Source organism: Cynoglossus semilaevis, chromosome 4 (genome assembly GCF_000523025.1).
Source record: "Cynoglossus semilaevis isolate Cse_v1.0 chromosome 4, Cse_v1.0, whole genome shotgun sequence".
NCBI lineage: Eukaryota > Metazoa > Chordata > Actinopteri > Pleuronectiformes > Cynoglossidae > Cynoglossus > Cynoglossus semilaevis.
Genome location: NC_024310.1, coordinates 11,795,447 through 11,819,572, shown reverse-complemented (window position 1 = coordinate 11,819,572; position 24,126 = coordinate 11,795,447). Strand labels below are relative to the sequence as shown.

Sequence of the window (24,126 nt, the reverse complement as noted above, 5' to 3'; positions counted from 1 at the left end):
CCCCCAGGGTAGAGACGTTCTTCACTTTGTTTGGTATAATACTGCTCTTCACTCTTGTGCCGTGAATCGTCACTTCATTAGAGGTGAATAAACAGATGAATGGAGTGGACATGGACATCAGTACATCTCCTAATCCTCTGTCCTAGTCCAGCAGTCATCAGAACCCTGGACAGTTCCCCAGTCCATTAAAGAGACAAACAACAACAAGTGGAGTGTCCACTAACTGAACCCTGTATGTTCTTCTGACTGTTGGTGATGGAAGGGATTCAACCAGAGTTGTAGAACATGAGCCCCAACATCTCTCCCAGCAGTCCATGGGTGAGGCCATGGTTACACCCTCAATATACACTCACACACACACTCACACAGAGGGCCAGTTTAGAGGGAATGGAGCTAATCTCCAACCGGCATGTTTGTGGTCTGTCAGGAGGACACAGCACCTGTGGGTACAAAGGTGGATTTGAACATAATATATAATGATTTTGTGCTTTCTTTACTATACTTTAAATATAACAAAATATTAATAAACAATCATGTTAAATTTAACAGTACAACTACCATACTAACAACCCTCATAATGGACTCTTTACTTTGACTGAATCTGTAAATTACCACTCAGTGACAAACTGTGTATGTAAATGTTGGAAAGGCTTGAAGTGAAGCATATCTTAGAAAAATACTGTTGGTTAAATATTGCTGGTAAACATTTACTAGAACAAAACCATGCTTGTATTGAACACAGTGAGATTTGTAAAAATGTTTGAGATGAATGGAACGTTTCAGAACAGCAGTAGAAGACGGACACTGGAGAGAGTTTGGGAGAAAGAATGAATGTAGTGGGGCAAAAGACAACGAGTACATTTGAGGGTTTAAAAAAATGAAACAATGAGCAATGTCTGCACACTTAAAAACATGAGAACAATTCATCGTGAATTACCGCCTGATAATTAACATTATTTCCTATTCTGACTCACCTGCAGCAGCCTCTGGGCCTTGTAAAGACAGGGTTGCCATGGTAAACATACACTCACTTGGTTTTACATACATTGGATAAGAAACATTACATTTAAAAATTCAGAACCACATTTTATTTATTATTCACACTGCAAAGTCAGATCTCTCCATCCCAGTGGACCTGCTCTTCACAGTCTTTAAGATGCTAATTTCACTGAGATGATCAAACCAGAGAGAAAAGGGATGAGGAGAAGCTGGAGGGGAGATCAAGTCCACTCTCTGGGCTCCATACTGTACACTGAGCCTCTGCACTCCATTACACTGAGTGATACACTGTACACTGATACGGCAGCAATGTTCTCACATCAAAACATCAACTTAAGTTCAGTCCTTGTATACATATACATGTGTGTGTGTACAGTTAGAAATAGAAATATTGTGTGTAAGAGTCAAATGTAATTCCAAATAACTAATTAACCTTATTCCGTGGAGTTCAGTAACATCAGATCAAAACATTTTTATAATACGAGAATATATTCCTTTAAAAATATGCTTTTCAATTACTTTCACATAAGGTTCACCGTGAAAATCTCGGACACACTCCCTGACACTACGATTTTACACTTTTCATGCTCTTTTCTCCTTCCATTTCAACAAAGTAATCCCCAGCTGCAGCACTAATACAATTAGCAGAGCATATCCAATCCCTTTAGTTCCCCCCCGTCAGGAAGAGCTGAGCTGAGCTCTGCACTAAGAGGGAGGCTCTCTAGGACTACACTTCCCATGCTGCCTCAGGAAAACCACAAATATGTTTGAATAATAAATGAACGTACTACACTAAACAATGATGAAATAAAGAGAAAATATGTTCTATCACAGTCGGAGTCAGAGAGAAACAATCATCAAGATCTTCATCTCATTTTTACGACCTCATCTGTTTACACAGAGTCAGAGAGAAACAATCATCAAGATCATCTCATTTTTACGACCTCATCCGTTTACACGAGAATACTGTCCAGCCAAAGACTGATGCAATATTTCTCATAGTACTGACATCATTAATGTTATTACATCAAGGAAATATCTATTTATTTCATCTGTATTAACTTCAGTCCTAGAATCACTGTCACAGGGCAATATAGAAATATACAGTAACAGGTGCAATAATTTGAATACACATAGACTGTCACCTATGGTGCCATCTGCTGGAGGGGGTGATGTGTTGGAAAAAAACAATCAGGGGCAATTTCAGTGTGAAAATCATGTTGGAAGTTAGCTCCATAATTCATTAACCCCCGAGGAGACAGGCCATTATTTAGTTAAGTTAGCAAATGCACACGTGTGTGTGTGTGTGTGTGCGTTCATGTTGTTCTGTCAAACTGTATGAGCACATACACATTTGTACACACACACACACCTGTGACAAGTTGAAAAGCAAAATATCTTTCAATGAAGACAACAGTCTGCTCTCTTCTTCAGTGGTGTCCTTTTGCAGAAGTTCAACAACCAAAACACATTTTCAACAAACTTTTGTTTAAGTGTGATGTTTGCTCTGAGTTTTAAAAAAGCAAAGAAACAGGCTTGGTTCAGCACGATGCCATGTATCTACGCCAGTTTTGGCCTGCGGGTCTTATGTTTGACACCCCGTCTTAAAGGGATACAGAAATGTTTGCATGGCGTAAAGTGTCGGTGGCCCAAAGGTTTAAGGCTGGGTTTCTCCAAGTAGAGTTGTCCGTGTGGTGAGACCTAGTTTACTGCATTGACTCCCAGAGCGTGATATACAGGCAGACAGATTTGTTCAGGCCAAAACATTCATCAGCTCTCGAAACAAAAAAATGTTCTCCAACTCAGCCCTCTAAGGCCGAGCTACACCAAGTCAGCCAGAAAAGGACTTGTCTTCCTTCATTCCAGCCTCTGTTAACCAGCCGCCAACTCTCCCTTCTGTCTGACTTGGGCTCGATTGCCCAGAAGTTTCCCATTGCTCACAGTGAGTCACTGAGTCGAAAACAGGCTGCGGACCACAGTCACGGCATCAGCTTATAAGTAATCATTCTGCTATGTAGAGTCGATAGTGTCTTTTTGTTTCCACTCTGTCTTCCTCTGTGAGGTGGAGACAGGACATTTTCTTAACACATGATGGAATTTAGGAAGCTGTGAAAAAACAAAAAAAAAAAAAAAAAAAAAAAAACAAAAAAAATAGTGGCCAATTCCAAATGGTGTCAATAGAAGCTGAGACCAGTCTTTGCTCTGCCAGTCACTGCTCCAGACCACTGAGGACTCTGCATCGCCTCTGTTTGCTCATGTGTTTTCCTGTTGAACTTGGCTCAGTCCACACACAGCATGACATCATCCCCTCTGCACAGCACATATCCGTTTAAGATGTGTTTACAGTGCTCAAACCATCAGCATGCCTCTGCTCCCGCTGCTGTAAACACTGAATGCGTCCGACCACGTGCGCACACTCGCATGTGTGCTCGCTGTTTACTCAGAACAGATAAAGAAATACAACAGAGCTGGAGGCAGAGCTCCAGTCCTCAGGGGCCTGTGATCAAGTACAGCCTCGCTGGGCCGACAAAGTACCGGGGAGGTCTGAGCCGTGGCTGTCAGAACTTCTTTGTAACAGTACCGTCTGTGAACAATGCTGAGGAGGAAACACGGGTCCAACAGGAGTGTTGTTTGTAAAGTCAAGTGTGGCTCGGAAAATGCTTTTCTCTTGGCTCTGTGCCAGAGCAGTGAAGAGAAAAATTAAACAAAGAGGAAAAAAAAAAAGAGGACCAAAAAACAGATGACATCAACCGAGAGAAATACTCAAAATATTTGTCCGAGTAGGGAATTTTTCTGAATGCAGCTTAATGGAATGTGGTAGAAGGAAAAAAGGTTCAGACAGTTCTACGTGTCTCTCTTCACCACTTAGCAAATGTGTGATCCTGTTATGGCTTATGAACATTTTACAGGAAACTGGGAGTTAAAAACTGAGAGTTAGAAGTCTGGCCAGGTTCGTTCTTGGTTTGTTTCCATCTCAGCAGAAATCCAATTTAGAGTCACCTCCTGTTGACCACAGATCCATGAAGCCAACATCACTCAAGGACAGTGAGTCAGCCAATCAGGACGAGCCTAATCTAATCCGCGCTGCTGAAATCTGAGCCGCCACGAGACAAACAGAGGACCGTGATGTCACAGGGTAGAACCTGTGCTCCATCTGCCTGTAGAGGGAGGAAATGAGAGAGGAAGCAGGAGAGGAGACAGTGGATAGGTGACAAAGCTGCTGCTGTCATCGGTCTTTTCTTTTTCCTGTGCAGCTGAGGCCACCTGAGAACACTGCTGCCACTTACTGCACACGAGGGAGTCCAGGCATATCTATCAGAGAAGTTGTAAATTGGGTTTGGTTTACAATTTGATGTTTGCTCTGATTTTGGAATTTCTTATGGGACGTTCACTCCAAACGTGATAGATGTGAAAAAACAAGCTCTAAATGTCTGAAGTGCACAGCTTGATCATTTTTGGATCAGCGCTTCTTTCTCGCTTGTCGCACCTGACTCACTAGACAGCCCGGGGAAAAAAACGGTGTGCAGGTGAATTAAATTTGTCCGCTCATCCCTCAACCCGCTCTCTTTCACAGCGAGTCGGGAGAAAAAACCCGATCAAATCAAAGCTAACAGCTCAGCGTTTGACAAAGACTTGATGATTGGACGCAGCTAAACTGGTCCGAGATCTAACTGTGAAGAAACAGAGTCACATGACCATGAAGCAGCTCCCTCCACAAACCACACTGGTAAAAGTACAAACATGAACCCGTCAAAACCTCAACTTTTCACACTTCCTTTCTTTATTTTCTTGAACCCAAACGGACTCAGAGACATTCCTGTGGCTGTTTCTTTTAGGAGAACTGTTGAACACTCAGACAATGGCTGCCAGAGTGAGCTGCATCTTTTGGTGCCAACATCAACAGCAGGACACAGAGACCCCACAGAGAAAAATCACCTTCTACTGAGAATTTACTTTTCTCAAAGTAGAGAAAATCTTGCTGTTCTGAGCAGACGAAGGTTACAATGTCATCATCACTGCTTTCAAATGTGAAGACCTTATTACAGTACTTTGTAGTAAGAACACAGCATCAAATATGAGGCCCATACCCCACGGCTCTTAATCTGAACATATATACAGATTAAGAATTTCCCTTTGGAAATGCCCAAGTGTCCACTGTCACATATTGCTGTGTATTTCGTTCCAGGTCTTCCCCCTTTGGACGGAACAACACAATACTTACTGTTAAACACTGTCTGTAATGGTCAAACCTTTCTCCCATGGGTGGGAAACAGCCCCAAACTCACTTGTCAACGGTCACCCTGGGATATTTGCCTTCATCATTTACCATTTGGGAGCTCGACTCCTCGGTTTAGTCCGTCCCAGCCAACATCCGCCGTCGTTGGCGTGCTTAGAAGACAGCTTTGTCTTTCTGACTGCCCATGATCCCATGGTCCCTCCTCCTTCTGTCGCATCATATTTATGTTTTATCATCAGACGTCTGACTATGTGTGCTTAGTTCATTTAGATTTTTTTTCTAGCTTTTCTTTTTTGTTCTGGTTGTTTTTATCGTGTGTGTGTGTGTGTGTGTGTGTTTCTTCCATGTGGTCTGTTCATTGTCTTTTTTATCTTGTTCTCTGTGTCCTTTCCTTGTGCTGTTCTTCGTGTTCTTGACATTGATGTTTTTCATTGTTCTTATCGGTTCTCTATGTTCTCTATGTTTTTTGTTTTTTTTTTTGGTTTCTTATCTTTTTTAAAAAATGTCTATATCTTTTATATTATTAGATTATTATTTGATCTTTTTCTTTTTTCCCCATGTGTTTCTTGTCTATTCTGTTGTTTTTCTCCTCAGAAACCCCTAGTTTTCTGTCATACCTTGGTCGAATCATCAGACTGGTCAGTCACATGTCCCTAATCAGCCTGATCAGCCACACCTGTGTTCACTCCACCCTTGTCTATAAAACCCAGTGTCTCTCCTTCCTGCTCTGTTTGGCTGACTTGATACCAGTGTTGTGTCCTCTGATTCTTGATGTATTGGTTGTTTTTTGTTTTTTGTTTTGTTTTTGTTTTTTGAGGGGATGGGTTTGATTTTCTGTTCCAGTCTTATTTTGTTTTTTGTAACTTGAGTTTTTTCTTGAACATTCTTAGTTCCGCATACCCCTTCAACCCCATGTGACAGCTTGCATGACATTGCTTACTTGTGAAGACACTTCATTAGGTCTTTGTAGTTCCCTGAGCACAAACAACACATGGCAGCATGTGTTAGCAGGCGACGGCTAATGGAAAAGAAGTGACGTGACACACGGTGTGACTGTGCTGCAGACACAAACACCAGAGCAAAACTGACACAATTAACAAGGATGACGCGGTTGTTGGTGCAAATTCACTTGACCCTGGTGGAGAGGGAAGAACAGCTGATGTCAGTTGTACTGAAGGACAGTTTCTGTTGTCAGCCCACGCTTGTCCGTCTGCATTGACAGAGAGACTCTGACTTCTCTCTTGTTACTGTAATACGTTTACACTTATTGAAGCTCCTAGACGTCCCATCCAAACACTGTCATGATGTCATCAATTCAGGATAAAAATAGACTTGATTCTCAGTCTGGATTCTCAAGGGGGACGTATCATGTAATATTGACTTTTACTGTTAAGCTAGTGCTACTTCGCTGTGTGGCAAAACTAGTTTCGCTCCACGTTTGCGTGTACACTGTGAAGCACTCGCTCCTCAACGATCCATCTGGAATAGATGGGGGATTTTTTTTTATCCTAAATGAACTAATTTGGCTGCAAAGCCATAAAAAACACTCTGCCGTACTGATCACATGACAGCGGTTATGTGTTAGTTCAGCAATTGTGCAAAATTAAAGAGCTAGGAGCTAAAAATGTACTGTGAGGGTGCGGCGATTTCTGAAATAAAAGTCAGTGTGAACAAAAGTGTGTTCCCTGTGCTTTAACTATTACAGGATCAAATACTGTTTAAACAAATACAGATGTCGATTCAGGACTGAGGAGTGTGAAAACAACATTTGTCTCAGTTTTGTTGTGGAGTATATGTCTTTTTCTTATTTGTGAAAATCTGGAGCTGCGTGTCAAAATATTCTGGGTGGCTCAACCCGTGCTCACACTCCTTACTCTGTGAGTCCCGCCGTTTTGCTTTACACGTTCACACATGCCGGACCGCGGTCACTCACGACCCAAAAGCTACGCACAGCTGCTAATGTAGCACAGCGCTACTGAACAAAGCTTTGATTAATTTACATGAAAACATGGAAGTCATGTTGAAGTAAAAATGTCAACGTCCAGGTTCTAGACCCTTTCTTCTGGCTGTGATTCTGACTCTGGGTCAAATATATATTGATGTGGTTTGAAAGCAGTTTCTGTATAAAAGATCAAGCGTTGCCGTGGTTATTTGAAGTGGGCGGAGGAAGCAGTGGCTCATTACCATTTAAAAGTAAAGGCACAGAAACCATCCATTCAAGTGTGTAGAAAACCCAGCTGTGCTCAAGCCTTTAGTTCTTTTTCAGCCATGTTACTGTGGACATCAAGGAACCGCCTTAATATTTATAAAAGAATGGGTTTTTTTTTAAATGTATAATGCCCACATCTGTAAAGTCTTCTGTGTAAAGGAACACATTTGAAATGTTTTTCATCATCTACAACGTACTTTCAGATCATAAAATGAATGACGTTTTTAACCCTAACCTTTACCACAACCTGAACCCCTTTCATTACACAACTCTATCACTGTTTATGGATTTTTTTACAAATTGATTGTGGATTTTTGTACATTGCATCAAAATCATCCTAGACCATAACATTAGTCGTACCCGACAACCTGAAAATCCAGCAGTCGGGTCTGAAGAGAAACACGGAGCAGGGAACCTCAGAGCTCAGAGTCAGACGTCGAGATTTAGCTGACCTGTCCGTGTTTTATGAATTCAAATGTGCCAGCAGGCAGTATCCACTGGTATCAGTAACAGCGAGAAAGCTTGGCACAGTATATATATACACCCGCAGCATGTGTAAAACAAGCCTGTGACCCTGCTGGGACTAAAAATACCACAGAACCAGGCCACGGAGAGGAAAAGGGAAAAACAATCAGTTTAAATGGAAGAGACTGTTGGCGGTGGTGTTGTGGTGGTTGTTGTTGTTGTTGTCATTGTTTTTGTTGTTGGTGTTGTTGTAGCTGTTGTTGGTGTCCCACGTGTACGGCTGATTTCCATTAAAGTTATGCCAGAAGTTAGTTGAAAGGGCATCGAGTTTAAAAACCTCCCAAACCAACATGAATGATTCAGAGTGTTTGTTGTCATATACAGTGGATAAACAGGGAAACACAATTCACTGAGAAAAGCCCAGAGAGCGTGGACTGCATTGTGTCTTTTACTGCACAGAAAACGTGAATTAGCCAAAAACGGCAGTGACTAGCTGTGTATTTATACAGCCAGTCATGTGTTAATACAGTACCTATACAAAAAAAACACACTTTCAGTGTTCACTTACACGGTATTCACAATCGATTCACAGTTTGATTTGAAAATGGAGCCTGAAAAGAAAAGAAACCAACAGCATGAGTCTGGAGCTGATGCTCGGAAAAACTGGCTGAATTATTAAAGAATTCTCTGATTTAATCTGTGAGATGTTGAAATGTGAAGCTGGAAAAAAACAACCTCACAGTGGAGATGGTTGGTCTGATTGAAGAAGACTTGTGGAGGAGAAAGGTCACCCAGAGTTCGCCGCGACACGTGTGAGGTTTTATTCATTTAAGACCTGATTTTGACGCGTGCAGTTAAAAGACTGTAACAGTCGAATCAAACGTCTCGCTTCACTCGCCTCCAGCTCGTGTCATCGCAGCCGAAAGACTCACAAACTCCTGTGGGACATGAGTTCAATTAACTCACTGTCACACCCAAGTCACATGGATAATTGTGGCAGAATTAAAGCTGTAATTGTGTCACCTTCCATAAGTAGGACGCGTCAGAGCAGGAGGAGGAAGCGAGGAGGAAAAGTCACAACAGGAAACGCGCTCAGACACAGGCACATCACACTGATGGACTGACAACAAGGATGACAGTCCACCACCAGGGCAGTTCCGTTATCGGCCCCATTCATCAGCCTTTCCTCTGTTTTGGAGGAAACACCTCACCTGGAGCCAGTGGTTTCTGGGTCAAAATCCAAGATCACATGTTCCTACATTTCTATATGAAGAAATAAAACAAAAAATGCAAATAGTTCCACAAGTGCTTGTTGTGGTAGTGGGTGGTCACCCCTTTGGACTCCACAGTCCAAAAACAGGTTAATTATTCACTCCTTACTGACTGTAGGTGTGAATGTAAGCGTGAACTGTCCATGTTGTTACCCTGACTCTGTTTTATGAGTCTAAACGCACAAAAAAAGTAAAATTTTCCTTCAGTAAAAACTAAAGGTTTCTACTGTCTCTTTCTTTGGACACAGAGACGAAGTTAGGACTGTTTCTTAAAAGAGTTCAAAAGACAAGACGTGACGCTAGTGTTCCATTAATTTGCGCTTTGCACCAATGCTGCCATCTTTTGGCCTTAATATATACCGCGCACCGTGATGATGTGGTGGAAAACTGAGGGAACACTGGGAACGAGTTGTGTTTTATCACAGTGATAGTCACGCTGAGCACTGTGCAGTGTTTGAGTGTAACTGGTCTGTAAAGTATTCTTTATTTACTGCGAATGATTTGACCTTCATCAACACGACAGACAGGGAGAACAATTACATACTCTCCCACTAGAGGGCGATAAATAGCTGTGTTGTGCTACGTGTCCTTTTTCTGCATTTTTGTTTGTCTTTCTTTTTCATTTTACAAACAAACACATTTTTTGGACCATGTTCATGTCCAGTTCCAGACAAAATACCCAGTATATTTTGTCTCCTTCCACTATATATAATTTGAAGCTGTACAAATAGACATATGTATTTTGCTTTAAGTGACTTTGTTTGACCTGGCTGACCACCAGAGGGCACTATGATCATGGTACATAACATGGTAATAAGCAAAATATTATTATTATCATTATTATTATTTGCAATACTAATAATAATCTTTTGTTGTTGTGATGTGTGTATTTATTTTAGGATTGACAAATCAGAACCCAGCATAAAATGAACCAATGTGACAATAATAATAATTTCCAACTCTTTCAGAGTCGGTGGTACAGTGGATACTTACTGTGAGCACAGGCAGAGTTGTTATTTTTGGCCATGTTTGTTGTTGATACAGAGTCCAGAGCTTCTAAGGAAATAAAAGAAAGATCAGTTATTAGAGCTTAGTAAATCTAAACTAATACACTACAACACAAGTCAGTTTTATTAAGACCAATGTCAGCTCCCCACTTCTGGCCTCTGATGAAACAAATCCTAACACTGCTTAAACCTTGGAATGCTGTGTAAGACCCTTCCCGATCCCACAGTAATGAAACCAAACACTGTCAGTCCAGGCTGGGTCTCCTCAGGACACGCTCACTGATATTATTATTGTTGTTGTTGTTATTGTTGTTGTTGTTGTCATTTTTGGAGCTCGGGCTCTGTCTCTCTGCGTGTGTCTCAGCAGGACCAAGTGAAAGAAGAAAGAAGTAGGAAAGTCACGCTGACGTCGTCTCACATGTCTCTCAGCAGCAGGTCATGTGTTTTCAAAGGCTGGCCAACATTTCCAGCTTTGTTGCCATAATATACTGGAGACTCAGGTCAACAGAGTCAGGATCAGAGCACAGTTCAGTCCACAGGCGGACAGACGGTGTTGGACGACCCCCGGCCTACTATTACAAGTGGGAAGTTTGAAAATCATTTCAAAATGAATAAATGAGAATATAAACATCAAAGTCAATTTTTTTAAGCCTCAGTTCTAGCCTCACCAAGAGTGCGCTCAGTGGTTGGGACTATGATGACACCATGAAGACATCAGTCCCAAGATAGAATTTGGTTGAATTTGAGACAAATGTTGTTGGCTCAAGCAGTGTTTCCTAAACGTTTTTTCTGGGGACCCATATTTTAAAAGTCAACTCAAGTCAACAGACATTATACGTAAACACCTGGGAAACATAATGCAAGACGACCCTCCTGAGGGTCGCGACCCAGTCTTTGGGAAACAAAGAATAAAGGACTGTTTCTCAAATGTTTTTAACTGTAGTACAATGATGCTGTTACAAGCAGTCCAACGACTGCAACTGGTAGCTAAGTTTCCTTCTCCAACCACACTTACAAATCGTCAAAGTTTAACGCTGAACTTCAAGTTTCTTATAATCAAATAAGGCGTTCAACAGCTGAGTGTCTGAATCATGTAACCCTGGAGGGAGCCAGTGTACGCACAGTGGTTCACGCACAGATCACGTCAACAGTTCTTCAGCTGTTGCAACAACACTTCCTTTACTTAATAGGTACAATATGTAAATCTTCTTCTTCTTCTTCTTCTTTATAGCACACACTTGTTTTCCTGGAAACTCACAATCACACACACACGCACATCGTCACTGACCTACTGTTGACCAGAGCAGCAGGCAAACCACTGTTTGTTCCTGACATACATCAGGTGCACGGTCGGTTTGACTCCAGTTAGCTGTATGGTGTTACAGGTATCAACATCATCATCATCACTACTGATTGTTGCCAGTAAACAGTGGCCGACTGTGAGCACCTGCTCACACTCTGTCTCTACACATGGACAGCTACTGGAACAGCACTATGGTGAGTTGAGCTCCTGACGCCTGAAGACTGAAGGACCGCTCTGTGTCGTCGGCTCTTCTGTTAATGTTACAGCTCGTGGAGTTTGAACAAATGGAGCACATTTACTAAGAGTTTACGCAGCGTTCTTAATGATGATTGGCTGGATTATGGGGATTACTGGAGTAATGATTTCACTCTGCAGATTCTTGATGGGACTTAAAATGCTGTAATTCAGCCAGGAGATAAAGATTTGTTTTTCTTTACTTCTGAGATGTTTTTTTTTTTTTTTTTTTTGTTTTGTTTTGTTTTTGGTTAGTTTCTGTTTTGAGAAAAGGGACAAAGCCGAAAAGAAAAGAAGGAGAAGCAGCTTCTGTTCTGAGAAGATGAAACCACAGAGTGTTAGTGTTACTATGGGCTCTTTTAGGATATCTTATATTGTTTTGCACTTGCACAGATATGTATCGAACAAAAAGAAGCGTTTTTGAATCAAAGCAAACGTCACATTTTGAACCAAACATGAATGGACACAGGTTGAAACCTGGAAAGAAATGGATTCTGTGATGGAAACACTAGTAAAGAAGAGAGATTGGAACATTAATCCTTTTTTTCCTCCTCTTTATAAGAACAGAAACTGACATAATCTGTTGTATTTTTTTATTTTAATCTGTATCTTATCTGGTCAGTAGATCTGAAAATATATTCCTTAATATAACTTTTACCCAGAAGTTCAGCGCGGCACTGTTTATACACACGTTTTGACAAAAGCTCCTTAAAATGAGTGCTTTATTTATTTATTTATTTTTAACCTTGGTCTTGTGAAATGTATTGCTAAAGAAAATCCCTCCTAAATAACCTGAACGGAACATTTGGTTCCAATCAGCAAAGTTATCAAAAAAAAAGCCCCACGGTCGCCTCCTCATCAGTAACAACAAGTAACTTGGAAAAATGCTGTCAAATCTAACGCAGAAATATGTCTTAATACCATGGAGTAGTTACATCTACACAGTCTTACAGTTACCATCGGCCCTTAAAAGAGGAACTGTCATACTGATGTGACACCTCTGCTGTAGAGGGTGGACAAGAGTTCAGAAGTCAGCTGCAGATAGTTTTCCCCTGTTGAAGACCAGACTCAGACATCTGTTAATACTAAACATGTGTTTTTGACCTCCCTCTCTATTTCCTCTTCCCAGCGGCGTGACTGTGAAGTGGTGAAGGAAACTCTGCAGACGTACTATCTGTCAGTGTCATACAGTCTGGAGTTCTGCGTCGGTTTCCTTGGTAATCTGGTAGTCGTGCTGGGCTACATGCTCTGTTTGCCACAGTGGCAGAGCTTCAACATTTACCTCATGAACCTGGCAGTGTCTGACCTCATCTTCCTGTGCACGTTGCCGCGCCTCGCCTACCTGTACGCAAATGACCAGAAGGAATCCAGTCCTTATGCCTGCATGGTCAACCGCTACATCCTGCACATGAACCTTTACTCCTCCATCCTCTTCATGGTTTGGTTGAGCATGGACCGCTTCCTGCTCATAAAACATCCATTTAGGAACCACTACCTGCTCAGGTCTCGGACGGCCCTGATCGTGTCTGGCCTGACCTGGCTGGCGGTCAACGTCCAAGTGTGTCCACTCATAATACTGATGATACAGGACCAGGAGTACAGGAACTGGAGTACCTGCACAGACTTTGCCAGTCTGAAAGGCCAGGTGAACTCACTGAACTACAGCCTGGGCCTCACCCTGACTGGATACGTTCTTCCTCTCATCGCTCTTTGCTGTTTCTCCTACCAAATCGCACATTTGCTCCGAGTTCAAGAGACAGTGGTGCAGCAAAGAGGAAGGTCCTTCAAGCGTCCTCTCAGGGTGGTGGTGTCGGTGGCGGCCATGTTTTTCTGTCTTTACACCCCCTACCATGTGCTTAGAAACGTCACCATAGCCTATCAACTGTCTTGGCCCAGACCACCGCTGTGTACCAGCGTGTACACGCAGGTCCTGTACATCCTCAGTCGACCACTGGCGTTCCTGCACAGTGTCATCAACCCTGTGTTCTACTTCTTCATGGGTGACAAGTTTAAAGAACTTTTATCCAAGAACCTCAGGAAGTTGCTGAGAAAAACAGAACAACAGAAAAACCCTTCTCTTGACTTACAGCTAAAGGTCGCCTGTTCAATTCCCAATGGTGACTGATTGTTATACTGAGTTTGCATTTTCTCACATTGTGTCCATGCCTTTTCTCCAATTTTTTCCACAATCTAAGTGTAGCTGTGTGGAAGTAGGTGTGAACGTTAGTGTGAATGTTTGTCTATATCTGGCACTGGGTGAGCTGTAGAACTGTCTAACCCCACCCTCGCCCCCGGACTTCAGGGATTCACTCCAGCTAAAGCGAAGCAAATATAGCCAAAGCCGGGTTCATGTTGAGTCTTTGAATGAAGATTTTGTTGATGTTGTAAAAACAATTTTATATACATTGTTCTTTGTGTTAAAATGTGTACAAAGATAAAACATCTGTTGCTTCATTAAGTCAGCTTGCTCTTAATTGTCTTCTGGTTTTGTGTAATAAATATAAATAAAGTCATAGTTACTGACTGCTGCTTACTGACTCGTGACTAGAGATGTAACGAAGCATCATGAATCGATTAAAAATCAATTCAAATACATGATGATTCGCATCAGATTTTAAAAAATACCATCAGGGTTAATGTTAGCTACAACAGTCCTGGTACAGACACCAGAGCTAACATTAGCTCCAACAGTCCTGGTACAGACCCCAGAGCTAACGTTAGCTACAACAGTACTGGTACAGACACCAGAGCTAACGTTAGCTACAACAGTACTGGTACAGACACCAGAGCTAACATTAGCTCCAACAGTCCTGGTACAGACCCCAGAGCTAACATTAGCTACAACAGTCCTGGTACAGACCCCAGAGCTAATGTTAGCTACAACAGTCCTGGTACAGACCCCAGAGCTAACATTAGCTACAACAGTCCTGGTACAGACACCAGAGCTAATGTTAGCTCCAACAGTCCTGGTACAGACACCAGAGCTAACGTTAGCTACAACAGTACTGGTACAGACACCAGAGCTAACATTAGCTCCAACAGTCCTGGTACAGACACCAGAGCTAATGTCGGTTTTTTTGGACACTTCTACCAAGCAACAGCATCAAACACCTAAACTGGATTATTTTGATCCTCACTGACGTCTATTTGTGTATTATCTTCAATCTGCAGGAGGTTGCACCCACCATGGTTAAAAAAATCTTTTAAGAGCACCAAGTGGAACTGATACCATGTGGCACATCATAGCTGTGACCACTGTGGGGTTTGGTATTTTTGTGTGAAAGTAGGTCTATAAATACATATGGCAGTTAACAACCGTGTGTTTAAGAGTGGAACAAACAGAAGTTTTATTGATAATGATTAGGTAGAAAAATCAAACATTTGCATCTCAGCTAATATGCTACTGTGGCTAACTGTTTATACAGTGCTGGTTAATGGTTAACGTGCCTTAACGTGAAAATGTAATATTTAAATTAAATGTTTCGTAGTCCTGGATGAAAGGATGCTTTTGTGCAAATAAACATAATGGTCTGTGAACTTCTTACTTCCTGTGTCTGAGTTTGACCATCCTGACTAACATGACTTTGCAGTAACATTTCAACATTCCTCAGTGATGTCTGGATGCCTTAGGTGATGAAAGTAATGATCTGTACTTTTGTTCGTTTGTTCATGTTTCATTTATTGCAGAGGGAAGAATCAATGTACAAAGCCGACTTATATAAAAGAAAACCTTACATAAAACAAACTTTAGTGATGAGGGAGGGAGTTGGCTCGTTGTCATTAGATGGGACAGTACCCTCTGTGTTCTCACTGACAAACTGAAATGAAAGAGAGTTTTTTTTTTCTACAAGTTCTCCTCAAACCATTTCACCAGGTTGCCTATAATTCGATGTGCTATCTGGAAGTCAGTGGGCCACGTGGTGAACATCATGGCTCCGTGGAATCCTTCTTCGTAGTGTTCATGTGTCACCTCCACCCCCGCGGCACGTAGCCGTGTGACGTACATGATGCCGTCATCGCGGAGGACGTCGTACTCACATGTCATGACGTAGGCCTTGGGCAGGGATTGCAACTCTGTGTCTGGAACCAGCAGGGGCGACGCCCTGGGGTCAATCAAAGATTTAGACAAAGCATCCAACTCCTTAGCTTCTCCAGCGCCACCTGGTGTCACAGCGGGAGCACTGTAGCTGTAGTTCCCATGGTAGCTTTTTGGTAGAAAATCGTACCAGTTGACAAACTTCAGTAGACGGGCTGATTCCTGGTTGTTGTGGGTGTTTGTCATCATGGCCCTGAAAAAAGCCCTGTCACTGGTGAAGTACTCGCTCCAGAAGCGCACCATGAGGGTCCGAGGAAGAATGGGCCCGTTCTGGTTCTGCTGGTAGGAAGGAGTGTTCAGGTCCAGAGCCTGAAGGACAGGGTAGATGAGCGCCTGGACCTTGAAGTGAATCTGTTGTCCAGGCTCTTTCTGCAACTGTGGAGAAACAACAGCAAAAGTTTGGCATTATTTCAAAAACAACACGTGAGATGAAAGCTTTGAAAATAAACCAGCGTGAAGTCTGACATTTCACATCACACTGACGCTGGTACTCATACTGCATCCTGGCCTGTGTCTGTGACCCTAAAAGAACTGTAACAGGCCTCTCCTTGGTAATAACATTGTTACATTATGTTACACTCGTAACGTGGCCGACAGACAGACAGACAAGGGGAGATGCAGAGATATGCTATGATGCATGAGCCAAACAGTGTGATGAACAGAATTAGCCTATAGTACACCAAGTACACATTGTATTAGCCAATAGTATGCTGTGTACGATCTCGTCTGGTAAACAAAGCTACCAGCGATCATTTGCAAATGCGCTTATCTCAATTTCAAAACGAGAAACCACAAATAATCACAAATAATTAGTTTTAAAGACAACTCCTTAAAATATTTGAGGCAAAAGTCACATAAATAATCAACTAAATTTCAAACAGAAATGTTCGTTACTACAAGAACCAATCACAATACGATGTTAAAACCACACATCCTTATGAAACGGGACCTTTTACAACGACAACCTCTACGTATAAATACATATATTTTAATAATCAAATTGACTCTGGCTCATGATCCTGACTTTCCATCCATGACATTTAGTCCTCAGTAATCTTATCAACCAGGCCAGACTTGGCCTCAGGGAATCATAAAGGCCTTATGTTTTACATGTTCATCCAAACTTTACATCCTGGTTTCATACACTAACACATGCAGGTAATGCAAACATGATGATGCCCAAATGACATCCACATGTTTGTTTAAACAAAGAAGAAGAAGAAGAAGAATGTAACTTCAGCTTCAGTCACCTCACTCTGTTGTTGCCAGGTGAAAGAATAGAATGTTCCTACTCAATGTAAACACATGTTAAAACCTAAGCTGATTTTTATTTTTATTTTATCTCTTTGAATCCATTAATAGACCAGTTTGTCTGATGAGATTTTCAGAATTAGTCTGAAATACACTTAAAATACCCCCCCAAAAAACAAACCAAACAAAAACCATCAGAACCTGCTGGGTAACGGCAGCTGCCAGGTTCCCTCCAGCACTGTCCCCAGACACAGCAACGCGTTTGGGGTCCACAGAGTACTGGGCCAGCACCCCCTGCTGGAGGAAATGTTTGACCACACGGTACACGTCCTCAAATGGTGTCGGGAAGTGGTGAGCAGGAGACAGGCGGTATCTGTGAGGAAGACAGGCTGAAGATTAAAGGTTTAATCTCAAAGTTAAAACAAAAACAAAAACAAATACATACATACAATTTTTATTTTTTTTCTCTGCGGAGCAGTACCAAATGAACAACAGTCAGGTGTAGGTCTGGGAACCATTGGTTGGTCATCTCACTGTCAGCATTAGCATCAGAGCAAACACAGTGTGGCCAGTTCAAAACGACCAGATCCTTCTACTTCACTTTATTACTAACCAGCACCACTACCACCACCTGCTGGTAGGTAAAGTCATTTTACTTTAAGACGCCATTGGAAACTGTTGACCATCACTGTTGTGCTTCCTGGACATAAATGAATAGAGTACTTACTCCACCGAGACCACCACTGCCCCCAGGTCGTTAGAAACCTGTCTGGCCAAAAAGTCATAAGGAGCCATTCCTGTCAAATTAAGGATAGATAAATAAAGAAGGAAAGAAATGAGAGAAATCATTAGAAGCTGTTGATTATGTTGACCTCCATCATGGCTACCATCACTAGGCTGCTTTTTTTTATCTAAATGTTAACTTGTCTCAAGCTTTATATAAACGTTTCACAGAAGAAAAAGTCTAATATTGTTGTTTTTTTGTTTTTTTTTTTGCTCACCTAAAGCCATGACCTTTATATAATAAAACAACAACCATCCTTAAACTCACTTGTGCCGCCGACACACCATCCTCCTCCATGAAAGTATATGACAGCTCTCCTCAGCTCACCGTCGCCGCCCTGCTGCTTTGGCTGATAAACCACTACCTCTACTCCATCGAATTTTTCCACGGACACGTGAACCCATTTATCAGACACCGGAGAGACGCTTTCTACCACAGTGATAAAGTGCATGACCCCCATGTAGTCCTTCAGCCCCAGGAGCTCACTGAAGTAGGCCTGGTGGGGGGGGGGGGGGGGGGGGGGTACAAGGTAACGTTCAACATTAGTTCATTTAGGAGTTTAATTAAAAAAGTACTGCAAAATGATCAAAAGTACAACAACATTTGGTCAACAAAACGTTTCATGTGAGGACTACAAATCAAACCAAACCTAAAGGCTGGCGAGAGATTAAACATCAAACAAAGTTTGTCTTCAACCACACTAGTCATCAGCGGGTCATGTGACGGACCCTCAGACACTTGGACAAAGAAACTCTCCGTTAGAAGCAGAACTCTGATACAGATAGAGAGTGTTTCTTCATTGCCCTGGGTGTTTTTATCTGCCATGTTTGTTGTAGACACAAATAAAGCAGTGATGACAGTCATGAAGGTGAAATGAGCCGTAACATTCAAAACACTGGGAGTTCAATTAAAGGAAGTGGAGCCGACCAGAAATCCAGGCATGCAAAATACACTGTGCCATTTCTCCCTCAGATAAACCACTGCAGACATACCTGATAACAATAGTTGTGTAAATGTTTACTGTGGTCACGGGTCATATATTTTATTAATGTTCTGCATTTGTAAATGATAAATATTTCCATTATACTAAAATCATTGCCCTGTAAATAGAAGTTTTTTTTCTTCATGTCTCACAGACGGCCAACTATTTCCTTTTCTAACATAGTTATGGAGCAGCACACCTGGTGGAGTAATGACTCAGCTGCGCTTCAATACGTTTCTATTTCTGACGTAATGTAATAATATAATGACACAGCAGTAACTCTCTTGGTGTAACAAGATTGGAACCCACAACCTGAATAGGAATAGTGATGATACTATATAGACTGTGTAAACTCAAGGCTTGCAGGCCAAATGTGGCCCACCAAGTTATTTTGTGTGGCCCGCGTGACTGTCAAAGGTCTTTAATTGCCGTATAGTAAAGTCCATGCTGCTGAGTTTCTTAATAAATGTAATAAATTAAAGTGTTTTTACTGCACAGAGCCATGTACGATACTTGTAATTTTAATAAATAATAATCATTTGCAGAGACATTTAATAATGTTGCACACTCACCACCAAAGTGGATTTGGGCTATACAACTAAAATGGACTTGACTTACATTTATACAACCTTCAATGGGAGCAGTATTGACTCACAGCTGCTATAGATTAACCAAAGTTGACTGTCTCCCCCATGTGGTGACAGATGATAACACACCCCAGTGCCCCAGGTGTTTACATCATACTGTAGCTGCTGTTGTCTGTGCTACAGTGAGTGAGCAGCTGTGTTTTGCCTTGGGTTGAACATAAGGTCCAGTGGACTGGTTTGAGTGAAACTAATGGGTGGAGGTGAAGGGGGGTGTAGGGGTGGAGCAGTGTGCCTCGGATTTTTCTTTTTTTATAATCACATGCTTTTCAACAACAAAGTGGTTGAAATCAGAACGGCTTGTGATGAGCCTTAATATGATTGGTCGCTTCCAGTGATCCACTGACTGACTGATCTACTGCACGTACACCGAAGACACAAACCTGCTACCAGCATTCATGTCAGCTGATAACCTCTGACCTTGGACATAAGAAAATTCAGACTTGCCTATAGAGCACCCCAGTCTAATGGCCTCTGTTTGTCCACTAAGTTAATGTGAGTTAAAGTTGTTCTGTAGCAGAATGTGGTTGAAAGTTTCTATATTTACAGACAGCGTGACTGTAAAAACTTTTGGTTTGAATCCCTGTTGAGGAAGCACCAAAGGCCCCCTTGGCCCCACCCCAACCCTCCATCCCCCACCTCCCCTTCACTCACCTTGTCACAGAGGTGCTGAGATCATTGGTGCTATACTATAAATAAATAAATAAACACCACAACCCTGTGTAATCAATGAGCAAATCTGCAACATATCTTTAAGCACTATGTTGAGTTTTTATTTTCATATTGTTGTTTATTTTATACAAAAAAGTAAGATTCAAAGGTCAAAGGTCTTCTTATAAAAGTCAGTTCCATTGTGTTTCCTCTAAATCTGTTTGAATGAAGCAATTAGACAAATTGGACTTGATTTTTTTAATTAGTGTTAAATCTCTAATGTTTATATTTCTTGTCATTGCAATGAGTCCTAAAGTTTGCCACCACACAACACATATTTTTCATCCATACCATAAATACTTTTTCAATAAAAAAGAACCTGCGTTTTTTCATAGTGGTCAACAGTGGTAACTACAGCTAATGAGCACGGTGCGGGGTTGAGTGAATTGTGTCTATTATTAGAACAGGGGAGCAGGACTATACAAGACATGGATTAGCATCTAATATAATCTGGTGTAACCAGGCATGACTGTCTATCTACATCAGCAAAAACAGTCAAACCTTCAACCACCCAAACCAGACACAGCCACAGTCGGACTGACGTCATTTCTCCACTCTATACACACGTTTGAAAAAGTAAATCAAGAATATAAGGCTTATTTCTTCATGGCTGTATTGTAAAAAAAAGGTCTGTCACTGGTGTGAGCTCATGCATAGATGATATATAGTCCAACTCACCAGGTGACCCAGACTCCTGAAGAAGCAGTCGGTCAGCATGAGCTTCCATTTCTCCCCTATTGGCTCCGGGATGGGCTCATAAATATAATAAGCAGTGAATGAGCAGAGAGCCACAAACACAATGATGCTTCCCAGCCTCATTTTACAGCGTGTGTCCTAACAGATGAATTCAGGCTGCACACACACTCACGCTCACACACACTCACACACTCACAGACACGCACAACACAGTAACTGTAACCAGCGCGGCTGCAGACGCGGCTCCAGTGCGCCACGGATCTCAAGGCTGGAATGAACTGACGGATAAGCGCGCGTCATTTGATGGTGTCCGTCGCGCGCATGTTCCTCTGAAGTCCGTCGATGCTCGTGCACGTGTGGTAGTGCGTGCGTGTCTTGTGGAGCGGTTGGATTACTTGGACGGTGAGTGATATGAAAAAAAGACGCGTACGCGCTGTGCGCGCTCACATGGCAGGACCGTCCCACCTTGGACCTCAGCGCACATTCCTCTTATCTTATCTAGGGTTACCTTTACTAGAACTTTTGGAACCCGTATGTCACTACGTAACCAACATGGACTGGTTCCCTTATCAGTTCACCATATTATAGGCCATATTGTATAACACAACCTGCTACTGTGTATGTACTACTCTAATAAACTACACAGGAGTAGTGGACATGATCTGCTCTGTTTCATGGCTCTGGTCTGATTCAAAGTTAGTCTTTGTAGTCACTAGTCTTTGTTCTGCACATCTGTCATGGCCACAGATTTAAATCAGTGTTCCCCTGTCCTCTCTGTTTTGGAGAGAACTTGACTTCATCTACAGTACACTAGGAGCAGTGGCCTGTCTCAGTCCATCTGACTGTGGTGAGGTGCCCTCTGCAGGATTCTGTGGGAAATCACTGAGTCAATCACGGATGACCAACGAAAGTGTCAATATTCAACTCAAAATCAAGTCAAGATTCCTCTTTTTCTTCCTGGTAGAAACATGAATTCACGTCTCCACGTCCCTGTCCTTGGTGTTGAAACACACCAGAGAGCGTGTGTACCCCCCGACTGTGAAGGTGTGTTAACCATTCTGCGAAATGTTTGGACGAAGGAGGGAGGAGTGTGAGCTCCAGGCAGGGATCTTCTCAGAAACCTCCTGGAGCTTCAGTCTGTTTTTGTCTCCATGTCCTGAAGTGACTGCTGGATGACACGCTGTTTGGACGCAGTACAAATCTCCACCCAGATGTTGAGCCACCACCCTGGTTCAACAACTAGGGGATGTTATGTTGGCTATGTGATGTTATATTAATATGTGGATATTAGTAAAGGTTGAACAGAGAGATTCCCACAGCAGGACTGGGAACAACAGTCCATTCTACTCTGTTCATTACACTGTTTATCCTTGATACAACCACACTGATGATCCTCGGGGATAAATAAATCTTTAGCCAAACCACAGCTTTTTATGTTTGTCAGAATTTTGGACAATGAACTTCTACCATCAATCGTCCTTTTGAGGCAGTAACTCAGAGTCGTACTGTAGACGTCACATTTGATTAAAGCTCCTGAGGATGAAAACAAACACTGCTGTTTCCAATTAGAGGAAGAACGTGAAAGTGAACACACTGATTACTGTTCCCCAAAACAATGGCCGTTGTGTAAATGGCTGTTGTATCCAATTCATTTGACTTTCTTTAGAGAACAGCTCCTCTGTGTGTCTGTAAATGATCCACTCATCCACATATCAATCTTTCACCTCTTGATCCCTTTCAAGGTCACGGGGGGCTGGATCCAATCACAGCAGTCAACGGGTGAGGGTGGGGTTGGACAGGTGGCCAGTCCATCACATCTATAGTCAGTTAAGAGTGAACACAGAGCTGTTCTAAGATCTGCAAGTTTTCAAACTTTGGGAGAACCTTGAGAACCTTGAGAACCTGGAGACTATGTTAATCTTGACTTCATGATGAAATCAGAACAAACATCACATTTCCAACCAAACTTTTCAACCAAAAATGGAGAAATAAATATCCTTATTATTAATGCAGTTATTGAGTCAATTTGTCTTGAACATTTTTTTGTCTCTGTGTATGCCCAAATTTGCAAATGTGTCTCTTAATGAGCCAATCTAATTTCACAGAGTTGATAATGATATTTAATCCCACCCCCACATAGAGGAGCTCCACCCACACCACCACGACCACCTGATCAAACATTTGGTTTAATCATGAAGACTGTTGGAACACTGTGTTGTACTGAAAAACTGAGCACAGCTGTTCACTTTAGCACAGCTGCTCCATGAGCAGCTCTACAGTCAGACACCTGTGGGTTTGGTAGAAAGACTTATGGAACTTCCAAGAACCAGTTGTCTTGGCAATGAGCAACCAGGCGTAAAGCACCTCTGGTTTCTTTATGACCGGTGATACCATTGAAGAAAATCCACATGGAATGAGGTGAAAGTTCAACATGCCTTATGACAAAAGTGTTGCATGAGCAACTGCTGATAAAGAGCTTATCTTGTTTCCTACAGCCTGTCCCATGATCCTGGGAAATAATGCACTTAAAGATTGTTGGAGCTTTGGAGGCTGGTCACGTGGAGGAGGTGTGGTGGAGGAGGTGTGGTGGAGGATATCAAAGAAACTGTAGATCTAGATCTAAATACATGGATCTCCATAAGTCCATTCACCGAGGATCCAAACGTCCTTTAGCATTCCAAGACTTGGACATTGGAAAAACATTAATGTGGAAACTTTCAATGAACAGAACTCCTGACTATTCTTTTTAGCTAGAGTAAAGAGAGGATGAACAGTGCCTGAAGGTGACTGCTCTCAGCTGGAATAACACTTCAGCTCCTCCCTGTGATCCCAACACAGTGGTTCCTAAAGTGTGGGGCGGGCCCCAGGGGGTGCTGAGCTATTGCAAGAAAAATGAATTTCATGTAAAGGTTCATGTAAAGGTTTTTATAGACAACTGTACTGTAAACGTCATGCACGAGAGACACATATATATGTACTTAGAAAGAAGAAGTGGAATGAAGTAAAAGACAGTAATGTCATGAGCACACTTCACTTTCATTGTTTTGTTTTAACTTTACTCTCCAGCAGATGGTGCTGTGCTAAAGCCGGTAAATTCTTATATACTGTATGGGGGAAATTATCCTGAAACTGAGACACTGAAATGAGACTGTGATATTTAAGGATGGTCTTTCTGTTAAATACTGGTAAAGTTTCACACTTCACACTGAAATAATTTACCGAGTGTGCAGTATAAGA

General features: G+C 42.0%; 2 protein-coding genes across 2 annotated transcripts; one reads left to right on the top strand and one right to left on the bottom strand.

Annotated features, from left to right (window-relative positions):
* Positions 1-5,160: 5,160 nt before the first annotated feature.
* Positions 5,161-14,393, top strand: LOC103378124 (succinate receptor 1). The gene is made up of 2 exons (XM_008309213.2): positions 5,161-11,685; positions 12,855-14,393. The coding sequence occupies exons 1-2, from the start codon at positions 11,659-11,661 to the stop codon at positions 13,848-13,850; spliced, it is 1,023 nt and encodes a 340-aa protein (XP_008307435.1). The 5' UTR covers positions 5,161-11,658; the 3' UTR covers positions 13,851-14,393.
* Positions 14,394-15,387: 994 nt separating this feature from the next.
* Positions 15,388-23,177, bottom strand: aadac (arylacetamide deacetylase). Its single transcript, XM_008309184.3, has 5 exons — positions 20,872-23,177; positions 18,124-18,352; positions 17,800-17,869; positions 17,274-17,445; positions 15,388-16,196 (listed from the first exon to the last, which is right to left on the bottom strand). Exons 1-5 carry the CDS (start codon positions 21,010-21,012, stop codon positions 15,570-15,572), a joined length of 1,239 nt encoding a protein of 412 aa, XP_008307406.1. The 5' UTR covers positions 21,013-23,177; the 3' UTR covers positions 15,388-15,569.
* Between the last annotated feature and the right edge of the window lie 949 nt (positions 23,178-24,126).

What these genes read in the sequence shown, in the direction of transcription:
- LOC103378124 (XM_008309213.2), top strand. Translation starts at nt 11,659, where the DNA reads ATGGACAGCTACTGGAACAGCACTATG. An exon ending in GCTACTGGAACAGCACTATG is followed by an intron (nt 11,686 to 12,854) that starts GTGAGTTGAGCT and finishes TCCTCTTCCCAG; the next exon opens with CGGCGTGACTGTGAAGTGGT.
- aadac (XM_008309184.3), bottom strand. Translation starts at nt 21,012, where the DNA reads ATGAGGCTGGGAAGCATCATTGTGTTTGTGGCTCTCTGCTCATTCACT. An exon ending in GCAGTGGTGGTCTCGGTGGA is followed by an intron (nt 17,446 to 17,799) that starts GTAAGTACTCTA and finishes TCTTCCTCACAG; the next exon opens with ATACCGCCTGTCTCCTGCTC. An exon ending in CAGCTGCCGTTACCCAGCAG is followed by an intron (nt 16,197 to 17,273) that starts GTTCTGATGGTT and finishes GTTTCTCCACAG; the next exon opens with TTGCAGAAAGAGCCTGGACA.